We start from the raw sequence: 20,797 nt of genomic DNA on the forward strand, positions 1-20,797 counted from the left end.
GCTACCCCATCTGTTATCCAGCAGAGACAGAGCCTATAAATTCTCAGTTACGAAGTTTGCCATTTCCAGGATGGCCCTCTCAGAAAACATGGTCTGGACACCTTCTTAGAGTCACTGTTGATTTTATCTGATGTTCTCACTCCAGTAAGACAATCGTTTCAATTCCATTTACATTAAGTTCAAAAGCTTTTTTCTTTATTAGTTTAAATTCAATTCAAATAGTTGTGTTTTTTTATCCTTAATTTTTTTTTCATATTCCATAAAGCAATGTTGAGCTCACAAAACTTGGCCAGCACTCCTATTCCCTCAAATTTGGTGCTCCCGGGAATTCTCTTCCCTGTGAGAGCTTGGGACTAATGACTTCAAAAAATGGGGAGGTGGGGGAAGGAACAAGAGCTCCTGTTTTCAAGCATCTAATATGCGCCAGGCACGAGGTAAGTGCTACACATATATGATTTCATCTAGTTCTCACAACACTCTCCCCTCCACGCAGACAGGAAACCAAGGCTCAGAGAAGCCACGTGACTTGTCTTGAGGTCTCACAGCTGGTTAAGGGCAGAGTAAGGGATTTGAACCTTAGTGGTTGTCCTGTGTGTTTAGCCATTGGTCTACTCTGGGTCAGAATTTAAATAAGAAGGGAAAGGGGTAGCGGGTCAGGGATGGAGATAAGTAGAAATGGGGGATGGGGAATGGGGGTGAACCAGGGCAGGGTGGGAACGGAGGTGGAAGTGAGGTGGTGGTGGGCTGTGGAGCAGGGAAGGAGGGCATCCAGCAAAGCTGCAGGCTGAGGCCTCAAGACCAGGAACTACATTTGGGGAGCACATAGCCAACCAGTTCCATTCCCGATGGGGAATCTAACCAGGAGGAACACACCTGTGAAAGTGCCCTCTCTGTACTCAGAGGCCTGGCTGCAGGCAGGAGTACTGGACTGGGAGTCAGAGACTCAGCTTCAGCCCAGCAGCCCTGACCAGGGCAACAATGCCCCTCTGCAGAGCATTCTGCAGTTACAGAGCACAGCCCTCCACCTCTACAGAAACTTCTGCAGTTACAGAGCACAGCCCTCCACCCCCACAGAAGCTTCTGGGGTGAGCATCACAGCTCCCATTTTACGGATGCAAAAACAGACTTGAGAGTGAAGTGTCTTGTCCAAGGCTGCACGGCTAGTGAGCAGCAGAGCTGGGATGAGTCTCCAACTCCATCTATCTCCAGTCCCCCTTGTCCTTCCCCAGGCAAGTTATTTCCATCTGGGGACTCAGTCTCCCCTCTGCACAGTGGCTGGTGGGGGGCGAGGCTCTGACCTAATTGCAAGGCCAGAGAACTGGAAGGACACTGGCTTCCAGGAAGCCTCTCCTTGTTAAGCCCAAGCCCCCTGTGTTTGCTTTTCCAAAATAGGGGAGGAAGAAAAGCATCCCAATGTAAGCCAGATCAGTGGAGCTAAACCCCGGCTCAAGAGAAGGAAGGACATTGGCATCTGCTGGGCCCCTACTAAACAAAGTCTACTGCAGCCTCTGACTGCTAGGCACTATCCCATTTCACAGCGCAGGAAACTGAGGCTCAGCACAGCCAAGCAACACATCCAAGGTCACAGAGCCAGCCCATGGGACTTCCAACAGCCTTTTCTGTTTCTTTGGGGACATTCGTGACTGAACAGCCACTATCCATTTTAGACTTTCCCTTTTCTCTTTTGCAAATGTAAATTGTCCAGAACAGCCAGAACCATTTTGGTATGCTTACCGTGTGCCATTGTCTAGTTTCTCATCAACAGTCCTCTTACCCCAATTTCATAGGTAAGAAAACAGAGGCTTGCGGAAGTCAAGTTATACTTGTACACAATCGCAGGCTGAGGGGTGGCAAAGCTAGGTTTCAAATTCAGGCTTTCTTGCAGAAAAACTTCAAGCACCAGATTAGGGGGTAGACATGACAGTCTTTAAGGTCCCATCAATGTTGTGACTTCATAGGAAACTACTCAGGAAGACAGGGTCCAGGCGACCTCACACAGCCTTGGAACAGACAGAACAGATAATCACAGGGCAGAGCCTCTTTCCTAGGGAGGGGACTCAGCTCCTCCACAATGAAGGCCAGGCCAGGCACCAAAGGGCATGTGGTCCCCTAGACACTTGGCCATGTTAGGAACCACTGTTACACACAGTGCAACACATGCTGGGAAAACAGGAGGCACAGAGAAAGGGGGAACTAAGGAGGGAGCACTGAACTCGGTTGTGAAGGATGTATAGGCATTTGCCAGGCTAGAAAAGGCATTCTAGACAGAGGAATCAGCAAAAGCCAACACCCAAAGGATTTAAAGGACCTGGAGAATGCAGACTCTCTAGGAATTCAGGAGGAGAGGAAGCTTCAGGGCAGGAAGAAATAAAGCAGGCATCCCTGGGCTGCTGTTAACGTACTGGATGACATGGGGCCATGGGGCCTGCTCTCTGGGCTTCAGCTTCCCCACCTAATAATGAGGGTAGACATGAGAAGTGACATGATCGCAGGAAGGATCATTAACGAGGACACTTCTGGATGCCAACTTGCAAGCTGACTTTGTCCAAAACAGTTCTCCTTCCCAGACCCATCCAATCCTGGATTGAGTTGAGGCGAGTTGAGGATAGACTTGGCGGCTTGAGTGGGTGGGACCACTTGGCCTCTCTGGCCTCATTTACAGCAGGATTCTCCAGGGCACCTTTTTGATTTGACCAGAAACTCCAGCCTCCAGGAAGGGAGCTTGTTTCCAGGTGACTATTCTAACGAGAGTGAAACGTTTTACTTTTCAACCCATGAGGTGTTCTCTACTCCAAGACAGAACAAAGGACCTATCAAGTCAGCAGGCAACAGGCTCTCAAGGTGACTGGGGTGCTGGCTTCTTGAGAAAAATCATTACATGCAATATCCATTTACTTCCCCATTCGGCTGAGGGCTCCTTGAGACCAGGCAGGATTTGATTCCCTTCTGTGACCCCAGGGCCCAGCCAGGGGGCACACAGCAGGTGCTCAGTGACAGCTTGCTGAATGAGTTTCAGATCTGGATATTCTCTCAATATTTGTAAACAGACTGATGATTCTGTGCCTGGGAGGTGGCCTGGGGTCACGGCTAGCACACTGTCTCTGGGGTCAGACTGAGACCTGGGTTTAAATCTGACCCCACCATGCATTTGGGACCTGAACTGGGGCCAGAACTGGACTATTCTTTCCCCATCTATAAAATGGGGATCATAATTCCAGTCTCCATGAATATTTTGAGGGCTGAGATCATGCACGTGGAAGCACTACATAAACTGAAAATTGCCTGACAAGCATCTCAATAATGATCTCGTCCCACTTGATCAACCTGGCCAAGCTTATAAAGCCAGGCTGCAAAACCTCAGCTCCTGGCTCCCCTCCCTCTCTCCATCATCCAGCAATAATATCACAAGATTCAAAAACAGTGTTCTTCCCACAATGCCAGAAGTCTCACATCACAACATCTTTATCTCTGCACCCCCAGCTCTTAGCACAAGGCCTGGCACACCAAAGCGAGGCAAGTGTTTCAGGGGGATGGTTCTTTCCTAACTGGAGGGTCACTTTCCCAGAGCCTAAACCTTCCCCAACTTTCGATTATCAGCCCCTTCAGGGAACTTTCCCTGCCCACTGATGCGCACTTGCTGAGCAGTCCTGGGCCCCTGACCACCCTTTCTGGGTCTGTCTTCCCTGTTCTCTGTCTGTATGTGATGGGATGAACTGGCCGACCTGCCACTCATCCATTTCAGGGTCCTGGGTAATTCCCTGGGATGAGCTTCAGATGTTGCAATGAGTCAGGGGTGTCTGCTGGCCTTAAAATGCTCAAGCCCATAGGGCTGGTCTCAAGGTGCTGGGCAGGGGGCAGAGGGCAGCAGATGCAAAGGGATTCCACCCACTGTGATTTGAAAAGCACAGAGGTGACTGTTCTTCTGAAGGAAGAGGTTGGGCGAAGGTGGATGGGTAGAAGGCGGTGTGTCCCATTAGAATGGGCCAGGCAGCTGAGGCAGGTCATACAGAGCAAGCCATTTTGCCTGCGAACTTCAGAAACATACAGTCTCTTCTTCTGTAAAATGGGCATGGTAATTCATGGCTGGCCACAGTAAGTCTCAGAATATATTAATTATCTTCTCCCTCAGGATATCCCATGGGATATGAGCCCAGAACCCCAGTCAAACCTCTCTCCAGTTAGTGGGCAGGTCAGCAGATATGGTTGGTATCTACCTCCTGCCACTTGGCAGACCATGTGATCTTGGGAAGTGATTTGGCCTCTCTGGGCCTCAGAAGTTTTCGTTTTTGAGACAGGGTCATGCTCTGTCACCCAGGCTGGAGTACAGTGGTGTGATCATAGCTCACTATAGCCTCAAACTCCCTGGCCCAAGTGATCCTCCTGCCTCAGCCTCCTACGTAGCTGGGGCTACAGGCATGTACCACGATGCCCAGCTAGGTGGTCAAAACAACAGATAGGGAACGGCTCACATTGAGCCAGGATAAAACAATCTCTGAATCTCAGTAAGGAGCAACTCCCTTTAGCTCCCCTGCCCCTCCCAGCACCCAGGATTTTGTTTCTCAGGGGCTGGGGGAGGGGGGTAAAGGTTTGGGGCAAGGCAAAAGGGAAAGCCAGAAGCCCCAGGATTATGGGGAATGACCCTAAGTTTGGCCCAGGCTAGGAGGGCAAGGCCCTCCCGGCAGGTCCAGCCAGGTGGCTTACGTTCTGAGTTCCTTGGCTAGTTAAGGCCAATCCATAATACTCAGCTTTCAACCAGATCGATTTCTCTGGCCCTAGATTCAAAGGCACCTGGGACAGACTGGCAAACAGTGGAGAGGGGCGTAAGGAATGGAGACCAGTGGCCAGTGCAGCTGCAGTGGCCAGAGGAAGCTGGGCAGGATGAAAACCCGGCCCAAGACTCCAGCAGCTCATGAGGACTGGGAGGACACGCATGGGCCTCCTGTGCCACAGGTCCAGCTGCCCCAGCCTAGCTCCATGCCGCCTGAGCAGACACTGTCTGACTCAGAGAAGGTGATCTGCAAGCGACTGTCAATGAACAAGATGCAAAGAATCAGGGATCCCTGGTAGATATCGAGTGGCAAGGACAGAGTGCCTGCCCTGCCCGGAGCAACTGCCCACACACTGCCCTGCCCACCCTACTGAGAGCAGAGGCTGCTACAGAGTCTCAAGTCCAGGCTCTGCCATCCATTGACTGGCTCTTTAGTGCCGTAGTTTCTTCATCTGTAAATCAGCTGTAAATAACCCTGCCCTAAGCCCCAGGGCTACTGTACACATCACCTGAGATCAATGCTGGAGTGTGATGGGGAAGCAAGCACCTTCCCTTACATCATCTCTTTTATCCCTAATCACAACAACCCTAAAAGGCAAGTACTATTATTGCTCCATTTTACAATCGAGTATGCTGTAGTTCAGAAAGGGTAAGTCACCAGCACGAGGCCACACAGCTGCCAAGTGACTAAACCAGGCTGGGTCCCAGGTCTGTGGGACTCCAGACCTGGGCTTTTCACCTCTGCACATGCCTTCCGGACTGTGCTCACAGCTTTGGTAAAACTCTTCACCAAAGTAAGGGACTCTTCTCATGCCTATTGTTGTTTTATAAAACCCAAGGTAGGGTCATTGTCATGACTTTTCCTTTTTCACTCTGCCTCTCTCCTTCTTCATATGGAGAAAAGCAAGCTACAGTCTGCTAATTTCTGCAGTCGCAGACAATCAGAATTCCGGCCGTCTGGGAGAACCAACCTAAGAAAGCATGAAATTAATCTGTTCAAAGTTAACGTCTTGGAGGCGTCGCGTCAGTATTTGGGTTGGACGCGTAACCTTGTTATCGTAACACAGATGAAGCCCCACATTTAATAAGGCTGAGACAACTCGGGCAACGTAAGAAACATAACAGGATATTGCAAAAAGATTAGGGAGCTTCCTCTGGACAGCATGGATGGGCCGTGCAGAGGACAGGGTGGGGGATGGATGGTGCCATTGTCCCTGGGGGTCCAGCAAGTCCCTAGTCTCAGGCCTGGCCTAAGGACTAAGATGCTCAGGCAGAGGGGAGCTGGGCTCCTCTCAGCACACTGAGGCCTGCCTGGTGCCGGAGCAGAGGCTCCGCTGGCTAAATGTAAGCCAGCTGTGAGAATGGGAGTGTTCCAGTCGGATGGGATGGGGGAGGCTTACCTCATGAAAGAACTGTGGAAACGGCTGCTGGAAAGATAATAAAAGGATTAACTGCTATTTTAGTGGGCCATTTACTCTTCAATCAAAATGTCTCATCTATTTCCTGTTCTCCAGAGGCTCTGGGTCCAAAATTCCTTTGTCTATTACAGTGCATAGTAGCAGAGGCCTGTCATGAAAAATTAATAATTTTATAGGGAAGGGAGATTTTACTTATCTGGGTGCTGGTTGAGGCCCACCCCTTCCCCTGGGTTACCCACTGTGCCAGCATCATGGAGGAGGGGGAGCACGCCCACCCCACCGCAGGCAAGAGGAGGCCAGGGGAGGCTCTGACAAGCCTCCGAAGCCCAGATCACTGCTGCTGTCTCCAGATGGTGACACCCAGCAGGGGCGGCCCTAAGAGCCCAGAGAATAGTCAGTTTAGCAAATCTACACAAACAAGAGCATTGCAGTTTGGAAAGATGTAGGCTCGAGTCCCATTCCAATGGTTACTAGCTGTGTAACCCTGAGCAAGTTATTTTTATTACCATTATCATTCTTAGCCTCTATTCTTATTAAAACTGTTGTTATTGTTTCCAACTAGCTGTGTGACCTGGGGCAAATTATGCAATCTTCCTGGACCTCAGTTTCATCATCTGTAAAATGGGGGTTCACAGTATCTACCCCACAGTGTTGTGCTGAGGACCAGGTGGGGTTGTCACTTAGAATAGCACCTGCACAAAGTCTGTACTCGGAAGCTGCTTGCTGGTATTATCATCACCACAATCCTAAACCCTGGAAGAGGCAAGACCAAGTGTCCTCATGGGAGCAAGTGGAAGGCCAGCCAGACCCCACCCAATCTTTGTTTCTTCATCTGTAAAAAAAACCCTTGGTTTTACAGGACTTGTAAGGATTAAACAATACTGATAGGTGAGTGTGGACACAGCTTGGTATCACCTCCTCCATGAAGCCCTTCCGGGCCTTCCCTCCCTGAGACTACGCAAACTCCATCCCAGGACCTGCCACTCATCTCCCACCCATCTCTGAGCATGAGTGTCCCCAAGGCAAGGGCCACGGCAGGTCCAGGTCTGGGTCCCCAGAGCCAGGCCTCAGCCAGTGTGAGCCAGTGTCCTGTGAGGTCTGTGGAATCAAGTGAGATCCTGGCAGCCTGGCCGCAGTCAGAGAGACCGAGTCTGCATTGAGTAACCCAGGCCCCTCTGACCCCTCGCTGGGCCTTGTTTCCCAAGCTAGAAAGTGGGTGGGAAAGGCCTAGATCCTCTCTGAGTTCCCGAGTGTCCAACACAGATACTCTTTTGGATGCCGTGATTCCACACAGAGGCTCCACTGTGAGAAGACCACTAACCACAGGCAGAAGCCAGGTATAAGCCAGTGTCCTGTGGAGTCTCATCAAGGTTCCTTCGGGTCGCAGAGCCTCCACCTTGGCCCCCACAGGCACCCACAGACGCACCCATAAGAGACAATATGTGAAGGAGAACTGTGGCTCAGCAGCTGTCAGCTCCAGGGTCTCGGGGAGAGATGGGGGTCCAGCTGTCTCCCAGCATCCCTGGCCTGGCCTGTGCGCTGTCTATTGGTCAACTCCTTCTAGGCAGGGGTATGTGTCGCAGGACCCCAAACAAGCCAGGGCATCGCCAGGGGCTGGCCCAGCCACCAGGCCTCCTTCCAGCATCCTCTCAGCCCAAAGGCACAAGAGAAAGTCAAAGTCTCAGCCTGTCCAATGCACTCTCCCCCCCACCGCTCCACACACCAGAACATTAACCAAAAGCTCCCTCCTCCTGCCTCCCCTTGGCACAGGCCATTCACTGCTGCTCACTTGTTTACAAAGCAAACTCTCCTCCTTCAAGACCCAGCCTCCTGAAGCTGCAGAAGCAGATCCTGTCCCACGGCCAGCTCCCAGCTCCACAGGTGGGTGGGGCCCAAGGGCAAGCACCTTGCCCCAGGGGGATGGAGTTTATGCTGCTGACTGCCAATGTGTCCTGCCTCCTTCCTGGCCCCTACAATGTCACCCTGGGCTCTGAGTGGGGACACTATGCCCCTTCCCAGACCAAGTGCTCCATGAGTGGGTGTCCAATGACAGTGTTTGACACTTGCACAAGTGCAAGTGTGAAACAGCTTGACTTTGGCTATGGCGCCAGCCCCAGCACACCAGCCATGCTACTGCCCTGATGGCTGGGCGGGCTGGGCAGTGGCCCTGGTGGCCCATGCTTCTCATCACCGAGCACACCCTGAGGTCCAGCTCTGCCGTTCCTGGGCAGGCACCTCTCCTAGTGGGCTGGCTGGGCCTCGGCGGTAGCACAGCAGTTAGGCTGAGTGTATCACGGAGTGCTCCTAGCCTCTCATACAGATATTCCCCCACAGACGGGGCAGAAATGACCTGTCACAGAAATGACCATCACAAGGGCCGGAGGCCTGAGTACTCACAGTTAATATGCATGTGTGTGTGTGTGTGTGTGTGTGTGTCTGCATGTGCGCATGTACGCATAATGCTAGTGCCAGAAACCTGTCTCAACTCCAGGAAGAACGCTGCTGGTACTACCCGGGGCCTTAGCTAGTAACCCTGGGCCCCAGCCCAAAGCCTGCCCTGGGGACCCGCAGCTCTCGAGCTGGGTGCCTGTGAGGCCCCACTGTTCCTTGGTGGAAGCCAAGGCTGTAGGCAGCAGCAGAAGGCCCAGGGAAGCTCACTGGGATGGGTGGCGGTGAGGGCCCAGCGCTGGAGGAGAGCATGTTCTCCACGTCTCATTTGGCCACCAGCAGGTGGAACATGAGCACAAACAATGAAAGAAGAGGCTGACCATGCCTGTTTTTCCAATCGCATGTGCGCACAGCCCCAGGCCCTGCGGCGTGCTAAGATATATCTAATGCCTCAGGGTGGGGGACTGGGCACCTGGTGAGTATGAGGGCCCCTCTGCCACGGTTCCCAGTGACAGGGGCACTGACCATCTTGACCAGTGGCCACATCCACAGCATGGGTCCTTCCCTCTTCAACCACAGGGATCTCAGCCAGCCCCGAGGAAGGAGTCCCATGCGGCCTCCCTGGGGCACTGGGGTGAGTGCTGCTCTGCCAGAGTGGCTGGGGTGAGGCCTGGCGGCCGGTGGGAACTCACCATGCACTTGTTGGGCTTCTCGCCTGAGTGCACCCGCATGTGGATGAGCAGCTTGTAGCGGGCGTTGAAGGGCTTGTAGCGGCGCACGCAGCCAGTCCAGAAGCAGGTGAAGTCCTCGCCCTTGCGCTGGTCGATGTGGCTCTTCTCGATGTGCCGCACCAGCTCCTCCTGCTGCTCGTAGGCTGCACAGCAGTCCACCCAGCGGCACGCCTGCCGCCCGGCCACCACCCTGTCCGCCAGGCCCAGCCCCAGGCCTCCAAGGCTTGGGCCAGGCGGCAACTGAGACAGGGGATATGGGGGCGGCAGGCCCTGCTGGTGAGGCCCAAAGAGCTCTGAAAACTCATCCGCGGGTTCCTGCTTCAGGAAGCTCGCCTTCCGGCAGGCTTCAAGTTGCAAGCTGCCCTCATGGCTGTCCGTCGATGCAGGGCCAGGCCGGGCCCGCTTGGAAGAGCCCCCCAGATCTCCCGCCAGAGGGGGGCTCCGGAGTCCATTTACACAGGTGACCAGAGACGTCTGGGAGGAGCGGATGATGGAGGTGACCTCGGAGGAGGCACAGGGTGAGGAGCAGGCTGGGGAGGTCGGGGGTAGGCCCAAGAGGCAGCAGCGCTTCAGGCTGCCCTCAGGGAGGTGGGCCTCGGGCTGGAGGCCCAGGCCAGAGCTGGGTTCGCTGCCCAGAAGGTAGCAGGAAGGTGCAGGGGTGGCGAGGCTTCGGCCCGGGAGGTCCAGGTCTGGGTGCAGGCCAGTGGCCGGCGGGCCCCGACAGTGGGCAGACAGGGATGTGCGGGCCTCTGCCATGGCTTGGTAGTCGGGCAGGGACTCCTGTTTGATGTGTTGTGTGGTTGGGAGGCTGCCGTTCACATAGGTGGCCTGGGGTCTGGGTGACCTGGAAGACAGTGGCCAGAGAGGTCATGAGAGGCTGGGCTCGTCACAGAGGGAAGGCCCAGGCGGGGACAGACAGGGAAGCTGAGGACCAAAGGATGAACAAGCCCAGGGCAGGAGACAGAGGCTGAGGCCTGGAGGCAGAGAAAGGGCACCTACAGATTGGTTGTCTGGAAAACAAGCAGAGCGTAAAGGAAAATGGGGAGAGAGAGGGAGAGAAGGGCTGGGGAGGGAAAGAAGAGGCAGGAGGCCAGGCACAATGACTCATGCCTATAATCCCAGCACTTTGGGAAGCCAAGGCAAGAGGACTGCTTGAGTCCAGGAATGTTCAAGACCAGCTTGGGCTACATAGTGAGACTCCATCTCTACAAAAAAATTTACAAATTAGCCAGGTGTGGTGGTGTGCACCTGTAGTCCCAGCTGCTTGGGAGGCTGAGGTAGGAGGATTTCTTGAGCCCAGGAGGTTGAGGCTGCAGGGAGCCAAGGTCATAACATGCACTCCAGGGTGAATGTGGTGAGAACACCAGAAAGGAGGACTTTGCATCATTTTACCAAAGCTCAGCACCCTCCCCCCAGCCCTGGATGCCATGCCATCCTGCCTCCCAGGGGGCTGCCCTGCTCCCTCTCCATGGCCTTCTAGTGAGTTCTCCAGGAAGAAGGCTGAGGTTGGCATTTTGAGGAACACCCAGGTCCAGGGTATATTAAATTCCCCTTACATGTCCTTTAAATCTTTCTTAATTTTTGTAATCTAGCTTAACTTCTACAAATGCTAATTGTATGACACTTCGCCCCAAGCAGCCTGGTCTTTCCACTGTTAATGTCACTGCATGGGGGAGTCTGAAGTGTAGTCCTGGTGGGGGTGTCTCAGGAGGGACTGAGGAAAAGCTTCTGAGGGGTCCCAGGGTTTCAGGCCCTCACAATGTGACGGCATGAAACTGCGATTTTGGGGAAAAGCCATGGGGCGGGGCAGGCCAGGCAGGGCAGCCCATGGGAGCACGTGGGTTTGAGATCAGGCTCAGCCACATCCAGCCGTGCAAACGTGGGCAAGGTCCTTTGCCGTCCTGGGCCTCTCTCCTCCTCTGGGACATCAGGAGGACCCTCCCCATGAGAGCGAGGGTGATGTATGTGGGCACGGCTGGGGTTTGCCAGGTGGCTGTCTTCACCACACAGGTGGCACACAGGTGCCCAGAGGGCCTCTCCCACATGGGGAACATTCCCTCCACCACTGTGCAGGAGGCCAGGCTTAAATAACACAAGGGGATTTCTGCACTGAAGCTTCCACCATTCTGCGTGGGGGGACCAGGTAAGGTGCAGAGAGAGACAACAGGGCCTACCTGTCACCAGAGAACTCTGAAAAGGGGAAAGGTCAGGAAAGTGAGGCAGGGCTGAGAGTTAGGACGCCCCCCTGGCTGGCTAGACAGAACAGGGAGCCTGGTGCTATGCCTGAAGTCTGGCTAGGACACCCCATGCCACCTCACCCCATCTGAACCTCAGTTTCCTTGCCTGTAAAATGAGGGCTAAGTCTCTCTACCTCAGAGGCTGGCTGCCAGATCGAGTGAGATGGCCCCGTGACAGCCTTCTGCGAAGGGGATGGCAGGGTGAAGGGTGCTGTTATTGCTGTTTACCACCACTGTCTTGGGGCTCTCTGCAGCCAGAGCTGTGGGGTCATCACCCGTCCCTCAGTTTCCCAAGATGGCCTTGCAGCTCCAGCCCCTCCATCTCTGGCTCCCTGCAACTGTAGCATCCCGAGCTCCAGGCATGAGGTAGAGGAGGGGAGGGGAAGGGACAGGGAAGAGGGAAAGCCAGAGTCTGGAGGCCCTCAGAGAGCATGGACTCCAATCGCATCACACACAGGTGGGAAAGGGGCCTGTATGCAGGCATACAGCAGCAAGCTGGGACCAGGCCTGGCCAGAGTCTCTGTTCCCCTTCTCTGGAGTGTGGGCGTTTTTTCCTATGTTGAACTGACCTGAAGCTCCCCCTGAATGAAAGAGAAGGGGAAAGGCTTTTCTGTTTGTTTCTCAACTACACCTAACGACCTTTTCCCTCCCAAGAACCCTAATCTAAGTGATCATTGGGTGGAGTCAGAAGGAGGTTTGAGTCCAAGGTAGACGGCAAACACGTATCCCCTCTCCCCAGGGCTGGCACACCGTCCCCACCTTTGCCAGCAGAAAGCTCTGAGTATCTTAAAGATCTGATGGAAAAGTAGTAACTTTATATGGCTTTAAAAAAAAAAATAAAAGCAGGCCGGGCATGGTGGCTCACACCCATAATCCCAGCACTTTGGGAGGCCAAGGTGGGCGGATCACCTGAGGTCAGGAGTTTGAGACCAGCCTGACCAACGTGGAGAAACCCTGTCTCTACAAAAAGTAATCAGGCATGGTGATGTGCTCCTGTAATCCCAGCTACTCGGGAGGCTGAGGCAGGAGAATTGCTTGCCCAGGAGGCAGGAGTTACAGTGAGCTGAGATCGCACCACTGCACTCCAGCCTGGGCAACAGAGCAAGATTCCATCTCAAAATAAAGAAATAAACAAAAGCAGAGCTACTCCTCAGGGGACTGTGATTCTGGGCCTGGCAAAGGCAGGCATGGGCAGGAGTTCGGCCAGGAAAACATCTGTTTGGAGCAGTCCCTTGAAAATGGCTTCAGGTAAATCAACCAACACCAAGAGAAGAGAACAGTGGTAGCTTCCGTGACTGAGTCACCCAAGTGACTAAGACTGACAGCAAAACCTTGCACAGCAACAGGCGGGGAGGGCGACTCAGGCCTTGGTGTCTTGTGGCTCCCCATATGCACTGAGGCAGTACTGCCTCCCTTCCTCCACCGTACTGTGAGGCCCAGGAAGTGGTTCCGGCCTGGCTCTGCCGCTGAGCCCTGTGCACCCCAGGGCAACTCCCATCCCATCTCTAGAAATTGCAAGCCTGGGTCTCCAAACACAGCGAACAACTGCTGAGCAGCTGAAAGTGCCGGGCACCTTCCCAAGGGCCGTCTTATGCAATCCTAGCACAGCAGAAGATGTGGTAGTAAGTATCTGCTGAATACATGACTACACGCTTCACGGGAGATTCCGCCATCTGTTTTATACTTATGAAAACTGAAGCGACCTGCCCGAGCCTGCAAGGCAGTGATAGAGCAAGAACTGGAATCTGGATCTGTGTGAATCAGAAGGTTGGGGACCCAACTTTGTCTATGGAATGATGTCGTCTCATGACCGTTACATTCCTTATGGCTTCAATGTTCTAAGTATCAGAAATGCACATATTCTTTTGTCCATAATCCTGGACCCTGGAAGGGAGCTGCTGAGATTGGGATAATCAGTGTTTCTCCAGCAGAGACTCAGGGGAGAGGCACGGATCTCAGATCTCATGCCCCTGAGGGCTCAGGAACTGCAGTCGGAACGGAGAGTCAGTGACTTCACTCAACAGGCTTTTCACTCTGTGCTGGGTGATGCTGAAGAAGTGGGAAGACCAGGTCCCTGACCTTGGGCAGCTCCCCTTCCAATAGGGGAGTCTGTGGACCAGTCCCCTGAGAGAATATTTGCATTCTGCTGAGGGGTAGATAGAGTTCTGGTGAACAGAACTAGTTATGTGGCCTCTCTAGCCTCAGTTTCCCCACTCAACGGCAGTTGGGGGTTGAGCGCATTAATGCATAAAAAGTGCTTGGCCTGGTGAAACCCCGTCTCTACTAAAAAAAAAAAAAAAAAAAAAATACAAAAAATTAACCCAGTGTGGTGGCGGGCGCCTGTAGTTCCAGCCACTCAGGAGGCTGAGGCAGGAGAATGGCGTGAACCCGGGAGGCGGAGCTTGCAGTGAGCCAAGATCACACCACTACACTCCAGCCTGGGTGACACAGCGAGACTCCATCTCAAAAAAAAAAAAAAAAAAGTGCTTGGCCTGGGGTGCAGTGCACAGTAAGTACACCACCATTATTTTTTATTAGCCGTAGGATCTGGGCCTCCTGGGACCGTGAGGACTGAATACGAGAATGTGCACCCGAAGGAGTCACTCAGGAAACCGAGGCTTTTATTAGTATTAGAGAGTTAGGCTGGAGGCAAGGAGGTGGCTGGCACAGGAACCCAGGAGCTAGTTGCAAGGTCCTGAGATTGGGAGGGGCAGGCACCAAGAGTGGAGAGAAGGGGCCCCAAACACAAGGCCATCAGGCGGTTGAGGAAAGGCACGGAATTCGGATCAGGTGTGGCACAGGGGCTGGGGGTCTGTTTTTCTTTAGGAAAATGAGTGAGTCTGAAAGAGTCAGCTCAAATTCAACCACTTTAATAGGGAGGGTGTGGGGGCACAGCAACTTAGATTGATGCCAGCGTAGAATTCTACACACAGACTCTCCTGTGCCGTAAATTGTCAAAATGATATTCAAAATGACAAATGATATTTCTGACTGTCTCTAGCAAAAGAAAAAAAAAAATCCTCTTCCGTAGCTTTTCCTAGGTTAGCACAGCTTCTATCCTGAGAGGTAACAGAATGAATTTCACCAGGGAAACTGGATACCATGGGGAGCCTCCAGAGAAGAATCCAGCAGATAAATGCATTTGACTGTCACCAAACAATGCACGGCTCAAAAACTAAAAGATGCTTGCTCCTTGCTATGGACTGATTTGTGTCCCCCACAAAATGTATACATTGAAGCCCTAACATCCAGTGTGACTGTGTTTGGAGAGAGAGCCTTTAAATAAATAATTAAGGCTAAATGAGGTTATAAGGGTGAGGGCCTACTCTGATAGGACAGGTGTTCTTATAAGAAATGAGGGCTGGGCACGGTGGCTCACACCTGTAATCCCAGCACTTTGGGAGGCTGAGACAGGTGAATTGCTTGAGCCCAGGAGTTCGAGACCAGCCTGGCCAACATGGTGAAACCCTGTCTCTACAAAAAATTAGCCAGGCATGGTGGCACACACCTGTAGTCCCAGCTGCTGGAGTGGCTGAGGTGGCAGGATCACTTGAGCCTGGGAGGTGGAGGCTGCAGTGAGCCAACATTGTGCCACTGCACTCCAGCCTGGGTGACAGAGTCAGACCCTGTCTCAAAAAAAAAAAAGGAATTAGGGCACAGGCCGAGGGATGGCCATGTGAGTACTCAGCGACAAGGCAGTAATCTGCGAGCTAAGGAGAGAGGCCTCAGAAGAAACCAAACCTGCTGGCACCTCAGTCCTGTACTTCTAGCCTCCAGAATGGTGAGAAAGCACGATTCTGTTGTTTAAACCACCTAGTCCTTGGCATTTGCTACGGCAGCCTAAACAAACGAATACACGCCTAAAATCAGAAGTTTTACTAATATCAAAGGAAGCCAGAAGGAATCTAAATTCTCAAAGGAAAATGGTTGCACTTGGGAAGAACAGCATCCTTCTATTTAGGAATTTATCCACCGTGGAGCTCCCAAGAGAACGTAAACTCCAGCGGGGGAGATCTTTGCATCCTTCACCAAGATGCTCCCAGCACTGACCACAGTGCCTGGCACACGACAGGCACTTGACAAATGGCTGGTGAAGGAATAAACTGCAAACCAGCAACTGGGCAAATGTTTAGAATCTCTGGTCTGTGAAGTGGGCCTCAGGCCAGCAGCCCCAGGCAGTGGGTGAGGGGCCTGGGGCTGAGCTGGTGTGCAGACTGACCTGGCTGTCAGCAAACCAGAGGGCACCAAGGCTGCTATGGTTTGGATATGTGTTCCCTCCGAAACTCATGCTGAAACTTAATCCCAAATGTGGCAGTGTTGAGAGGTGGGGCCTTTAAAAGGTGACTGGGTTGGGTCATGAAGGCTCTGCCTCATGTATGGATGAATCTGTTCACGGGTTAATGGATGATCATGGGAGTGGGACTGGTGGCTTTATAAGACGAGAGAGACCCAAGCTAGCGTGCTCAGCCCCCTCACCAGGTAATGCCCTGCGCCACCTCGGGACTCTGCAGAGGCCCAGCCAGCAAGAAGGGCCTCACCAGATGCAGCCCCTCAATCTTGGACTTAGCCTCCTAACATGTAAGACATAAATTCGTTTTCTTTATAAATTACCCAGTGCCAAGTATTCTGTCAATATGCAACAGACAATAGACTAAGACAAAGGCACAACTGAGACCCCAGGAGAAGCTGTAGGAGGCAGGTATCAGCCCAATGCACACCCTAATGAGACAGGGTGGCCAGCACTGGAAGTGTGCAAGCACTGAGTGGACAGCTACCCAGCAGGGCTCTGTGGGCCATGGTCTCCTGGGGCAGAGATGGCACGTGGGAGGAATCCCTCTCTGCCCTATCAGCAGTTCAGGGTTTGACACTGTATAAACTCTGAGCTGGGCTTTCCTTCCCCAACCTACCCGTGAATCTTCCTCTTCTGAAATGATTGATTCTCTGTGAAAAGCTCCATCTGCTTGCTCGGCAGGGAAACACCTCAGTAGAACCATCTTGTGTCTCTCGGAAGGCAAAGCAGAAGGTGCAGGATCTAGGCCAGGCAGCCGCTTCTGAGCTATGGGCCCCTCGTGCCTCCATTTCCCCATGTGTCCCCCCAGCTAAACAGAGGAGGTGAGGCCTGAGGCCCTTGGTCCTGCGGCCTCCTGGGAGTGTCCACAGAAAGCAGCTGCCCACACCTACCTGTTAGGATGGGGGAAATGCAGCAGCCTCTCACAAGCTTGGGGGTGAGCCCGGGGCGGCGGGCTTCCTGCAGGGAGGAACAGGCCCTGGCAGCAGGTGGGGCCAGGGCCCTCAGCAAGGTCCAGGCCCAGCAGGCTCTTCTCTGAGCTCGGGGTGCAGTGGCCGTAGCTCCCATTCACTAGGCAGAGAAAGACAGGGAGAGAGGGACACAGTGAGTGGGAATAGCCTGCAGAGGGGTATGGGGAGAGGGCAGTCCCTGGGGTACAGCAAGGGACAGGGCACCCAGAGCCAACACTCACTGCATCCCTGCTGCATGCAAGGTACCAGGATACCTCGTCTAATTCCCATAACCACCAGCAGGATCGATAATAAAATCCTCCATTCTCAGATGGGGATGCTGGGTCTCCGGTGGTTAAATGACTGTTACATGAACACTGGACACCTCCTATGTACAGACACTCTTCTAGGTGCAGGAAACACTGGTAAACAAGAGAAACTCCGAGTCTCTTGGAGCATACAGTGTATTATCCTCACGTTAACCACACAGTGCTCATGAGGCAAGGTGTGAGAACACGAGCTGGGGCAGGTGGCTGCTCAGCTGCGCTGCTGCCCACAGGCCGCAGGGAGTGGTGCTGACACGTGAATGTCAGGGAGTAGGTGCTCACTAAACAGCATCTGGTACTGTTAACACAAAAGCTCAGTCTACATTGTCTTCCAAATTGTGTTACACCCTAGAAACGCAGTGTGCAATTATACCTCGCTATTGCCTGATTCTTCCACAGCCTGCCTCATGCCCTGCCTCGCCCTGCTAGTGGGTTTCTAGGAAGATTAACTGAAGCAGTTGATGTGAAAGTGCTGAAAAACCACATAAAGTGTAACAAGAGTCAGGCATGCTTGTTCTAAGCTCTTTCGTCTCTCTGGGCCTCAGTTCTCTCATCTACGGATGAGGGATACACACCTCCAAACTCTATCTTCTTATGCTTTCTGTCCTGTCACTCACAGAGCAAAGCTAGGGAGGAAAGGATATGAATTTTGGGGGCTGACAGAGCTCGATGTGAGCCCCTACTCTGCCTCAAACCAATTCCATAACTCGGACAAATCCCTGCGCAGGCCAGACCCTGTTTCCCCCGTGTAAGGGGATCTCACCCGTTCCCCAGTGATGCTGTCAGCCTCTGAGAACAGAGGCGCAAAGTCTCTGGCACGGTGCTGAAACCTAGTGGATGCACCAAGAAGGAAACTTGTTCTTATTGTTAAACAGCACTTCAACAATTACAAAGTGCCTTGCAGATATAATAAAACATGACTGATAGGCCCAAGTATGGCCAACACTGAGAAAGATAAAGCATTAAGACGTGAAAAAAACCTGGTCCCGGAACATGATTGACTCCTTACCATGAGGAAAAGGACATCAGCAAGAGCAGCATCTGCCAAGCAGCCTGTGCAGGAGCAGGGCTGGGGACGCACACCACTGTCTCACTTGAGCATCCCCACTGATGTCCAAGGGAGGCCTGAGTCTACTATCCTCATTTTACAGAGGACAAAGCAGAGGCATGGGGAGGTTCAATTACTCACCCAAGAACACACAGCTAGGAAGCCTCTGAGTTGGATTTCCGGATCAGATCTGTCAGACCCAAACCCCACATCTTAATCGCTATGTAATAAGAAGCCTTTTAGAGACTCCACCCCCGAGGATCCCTGTCCCTCAACCCTAATTCTAGCCTGCCTTCAAGGCAGTTCCTTTGGCACACAATTACCCCCACGCTGAGGCCGGGCACTCAGTGCTAACTAGCCACGTGCCATAGCTCTGGAAAGGCACCAGGCATTTGCTTGCCGAGCACGTTCCAGTCTGTGGATGAGCATGCTACGCTCACAAGGTCCCAGGGCAGGTGAGGTGCTCATATGGGAGCCTCCAGGTTCCCAGCCACACGCGAGCCCGTGGAGAGGACTCAGCAAACATCTGCTCCCACACTAGCTGCCCAGCCCCAGCGCCAGCCCCAGTCCTGGTCCGTCCTGCTGCAAGCAACGCTTGTTCCCACTGGCCCTGGCTGCTGCCTGGCCAGCCCCTCACAAGCTTATGTTTTAATAACTGGGTTGTTTTTTAATTAAAATGAAATCCCTGGTAACAAATGTGAATGGCCTGAGTTAATGAGAGCAGGCTGCTGCTCATTTAACTCCGTCTCTGCTTGGCCATCTTTGCCTTTTCCAAATCGTTTCTGCATGCAATTTTATTGTCCCATTGAGGCAAACCCTGGGACTGGGCCTCAGAAAACTGTGGATAATTTTATGACCATTAATAGCATTTGGAGCAGAAAGAGCTTAACCATCACACGGAGCAGTTTCACCAGGGTCTTTCTCCCAGAGTCTCTAACGGGGATGCCGTTCAGAGCTTCCTTCCAGGACTCACCAGGCCCCTCCAGGGCCTTGGGTTACTCCTCCCCTCCTGCACTTAGGAGGCTGTGTACAGTGAAGGCAGGCAGGCCCTAGAAAGGGTGGAGAGCCAGCACCTACCAAGCCCTCACTCATCAAGACCTTCAAGGGTCCATCCCTGTGGGGCAGAGGCAGGACAGCCATTTTCCAGATGAGAAAGGCAAGGTTTGGAGAGAGATTCTGTGCCTTTGAGCAGGCTTGTGGGTCTGTAAGAGGCAGGGCCACAGTTCAAACCCAGATCTCCCAGACTTTGAAGCCCACATCCTGCTGCCTCTTGGCCAACTGCTGAATAACCAGAGACCCCTAAGTAAGTGTCCCCACCTTTGACTCCAATGCGGGTCATGTTGGAGAGCCTCTGGGGAAGTAAAAAGTAAAACCACCATAATGATGTCTAAGCTTTAATCTTTGCAATAATTCTGCCAGGAGGGTAAGCCCGCTCCATCGACAGATGAGGACACAAAGGCTCAGAGGGGTCAAAGCAGTTTGCCAAGGTCACACAGGGAAGAAGGGACTGAGTGGAGATCAAACGCATCACTTCTACGGGAAGAAATAGTCTTTACCCAACAAACTATTGAGGCCTGTCAGCTTCTTCTCCTCTGGATACAGTAAAAGGTTTTCCTGCAGTAAATAAACAAACCAGCTTTGGGAGGGAGGGAGGAAGGCGCCACTCAAGTCATAGTATGGTGCCACTTAGTGATCTAGGCTCATTCGAGCCCTTGTCTGCTGGGACCCTCACAGTGCTCTGGGTGGAAACATCAACCTCCCAACTTTGCAGAGGGACACTCAGCACCAGAGCCAGCAAGTGGTTACCCAAGGTCATATAGTAATTGCTGGCATAGCCGTGGCCCAAAGTTGGTCTTTCAAAGCCTAGACTCTGCCCCGGGATACCTGCTGTCTCAGAGACTGGAAGTTAAACCCAACACTGCAAACATGTGTCCCAGAAATTCTGCTGTCGCTGGAAAGATGCAGGGACTCTCATCGCTACCCATCACAGTCCCATGTCTGCCAGGAAAGATGTAGGCACTGCCTCCTGTCTTGTTGTCTTGCCTCCCTGTCCCCAGTGACTTCACAAGACCCAGATGGAGGAGGTCCACTCCTGTTCACTCTCCATCTCCAGAGAGCATGGATGGATGGATCCTTCCCTGGAAAAGCCAGGGGAGCAGGGGTGCCCTAGAAAGAGGTTGGCACCCGCAACCATGGCTCACTCTGTGCCACAAAGGGCCAAGAGCCAACCTTGGGCCTGGCTTTCCCCATGCAAATGAAGCTCCTTTGGAGACTTACAGGGTGATGGAGTCCTGTGTTTACTTTTACAAGTTAGTGAGAAATCCTAGAATGTCAGAGTTGGGACTGGCTGACCATCTATTTCATTAATAGATAAGAAGCCAAGGCTCAGAGAAGGAAAAGGCCTGCCCCAGCCACACGGCGAATCCATAGCAGGGCCTGGATTGGCACTTTTTAAGCTAGGTAAGAATTTGGTTTGGTTTTCTCATCAAGCCTCAATGTTCTTATCTGTAAAATGGTGCTAACCCTAACTCACAAGGTTGATGTGACAAATGAGAATATGAACACGATGCATTTGACATGAGGCTTAGCTCACAGTTAGTGCTTAAAAAGTAATGTGATGATAATTATTTCTTTTATTTCTCC

The 20,797-nt window shown here is 52.7% G+C and overlaps 1 protein-coding gene across 1 annotated transcript in view; it reads right to left on the minus strand.

Moving 5' to 3' along the window:
* Positions 1-9,158: 9,158 nt before the first annotated feature.
* Positions 9,159-20,797, minus strand: part of LOC115835048 (zinc finger protein GLIS1-like) — a 150,322-nt gene continuing 138,683 nt past the window's right edge. The window contains exons 3-4 of the mRNA XM_030812446.1: positions 16,724-16,901; positions 9,159-10,149 (exon numbers count right to left, since the gene is read on the minus strand). Of these exons, the coding sequence (XP_030668306.1) occupies positions 9,159-10,149; positions 16,724-16,901 (1,169 nt within the window). The remainder of the gene's footprint in view (positions 10,150-16,723; positions 16,902-20,797) is intronic.

The sequence above is a fragment of the Nomascus leucogenys genome, chromosome 5 (genome assembly GCF_006542625.1).
Source record: "Nomascus leucogenys isolate Asia chromosome 5, Asia_NLE_v1, whole genome shotgun sequence".
NCBI lineage: Eukaryota > Metazoa > Chordata > Mammalia > Primates > Hylobatidae > Nomascus > Nomascus leucogenys.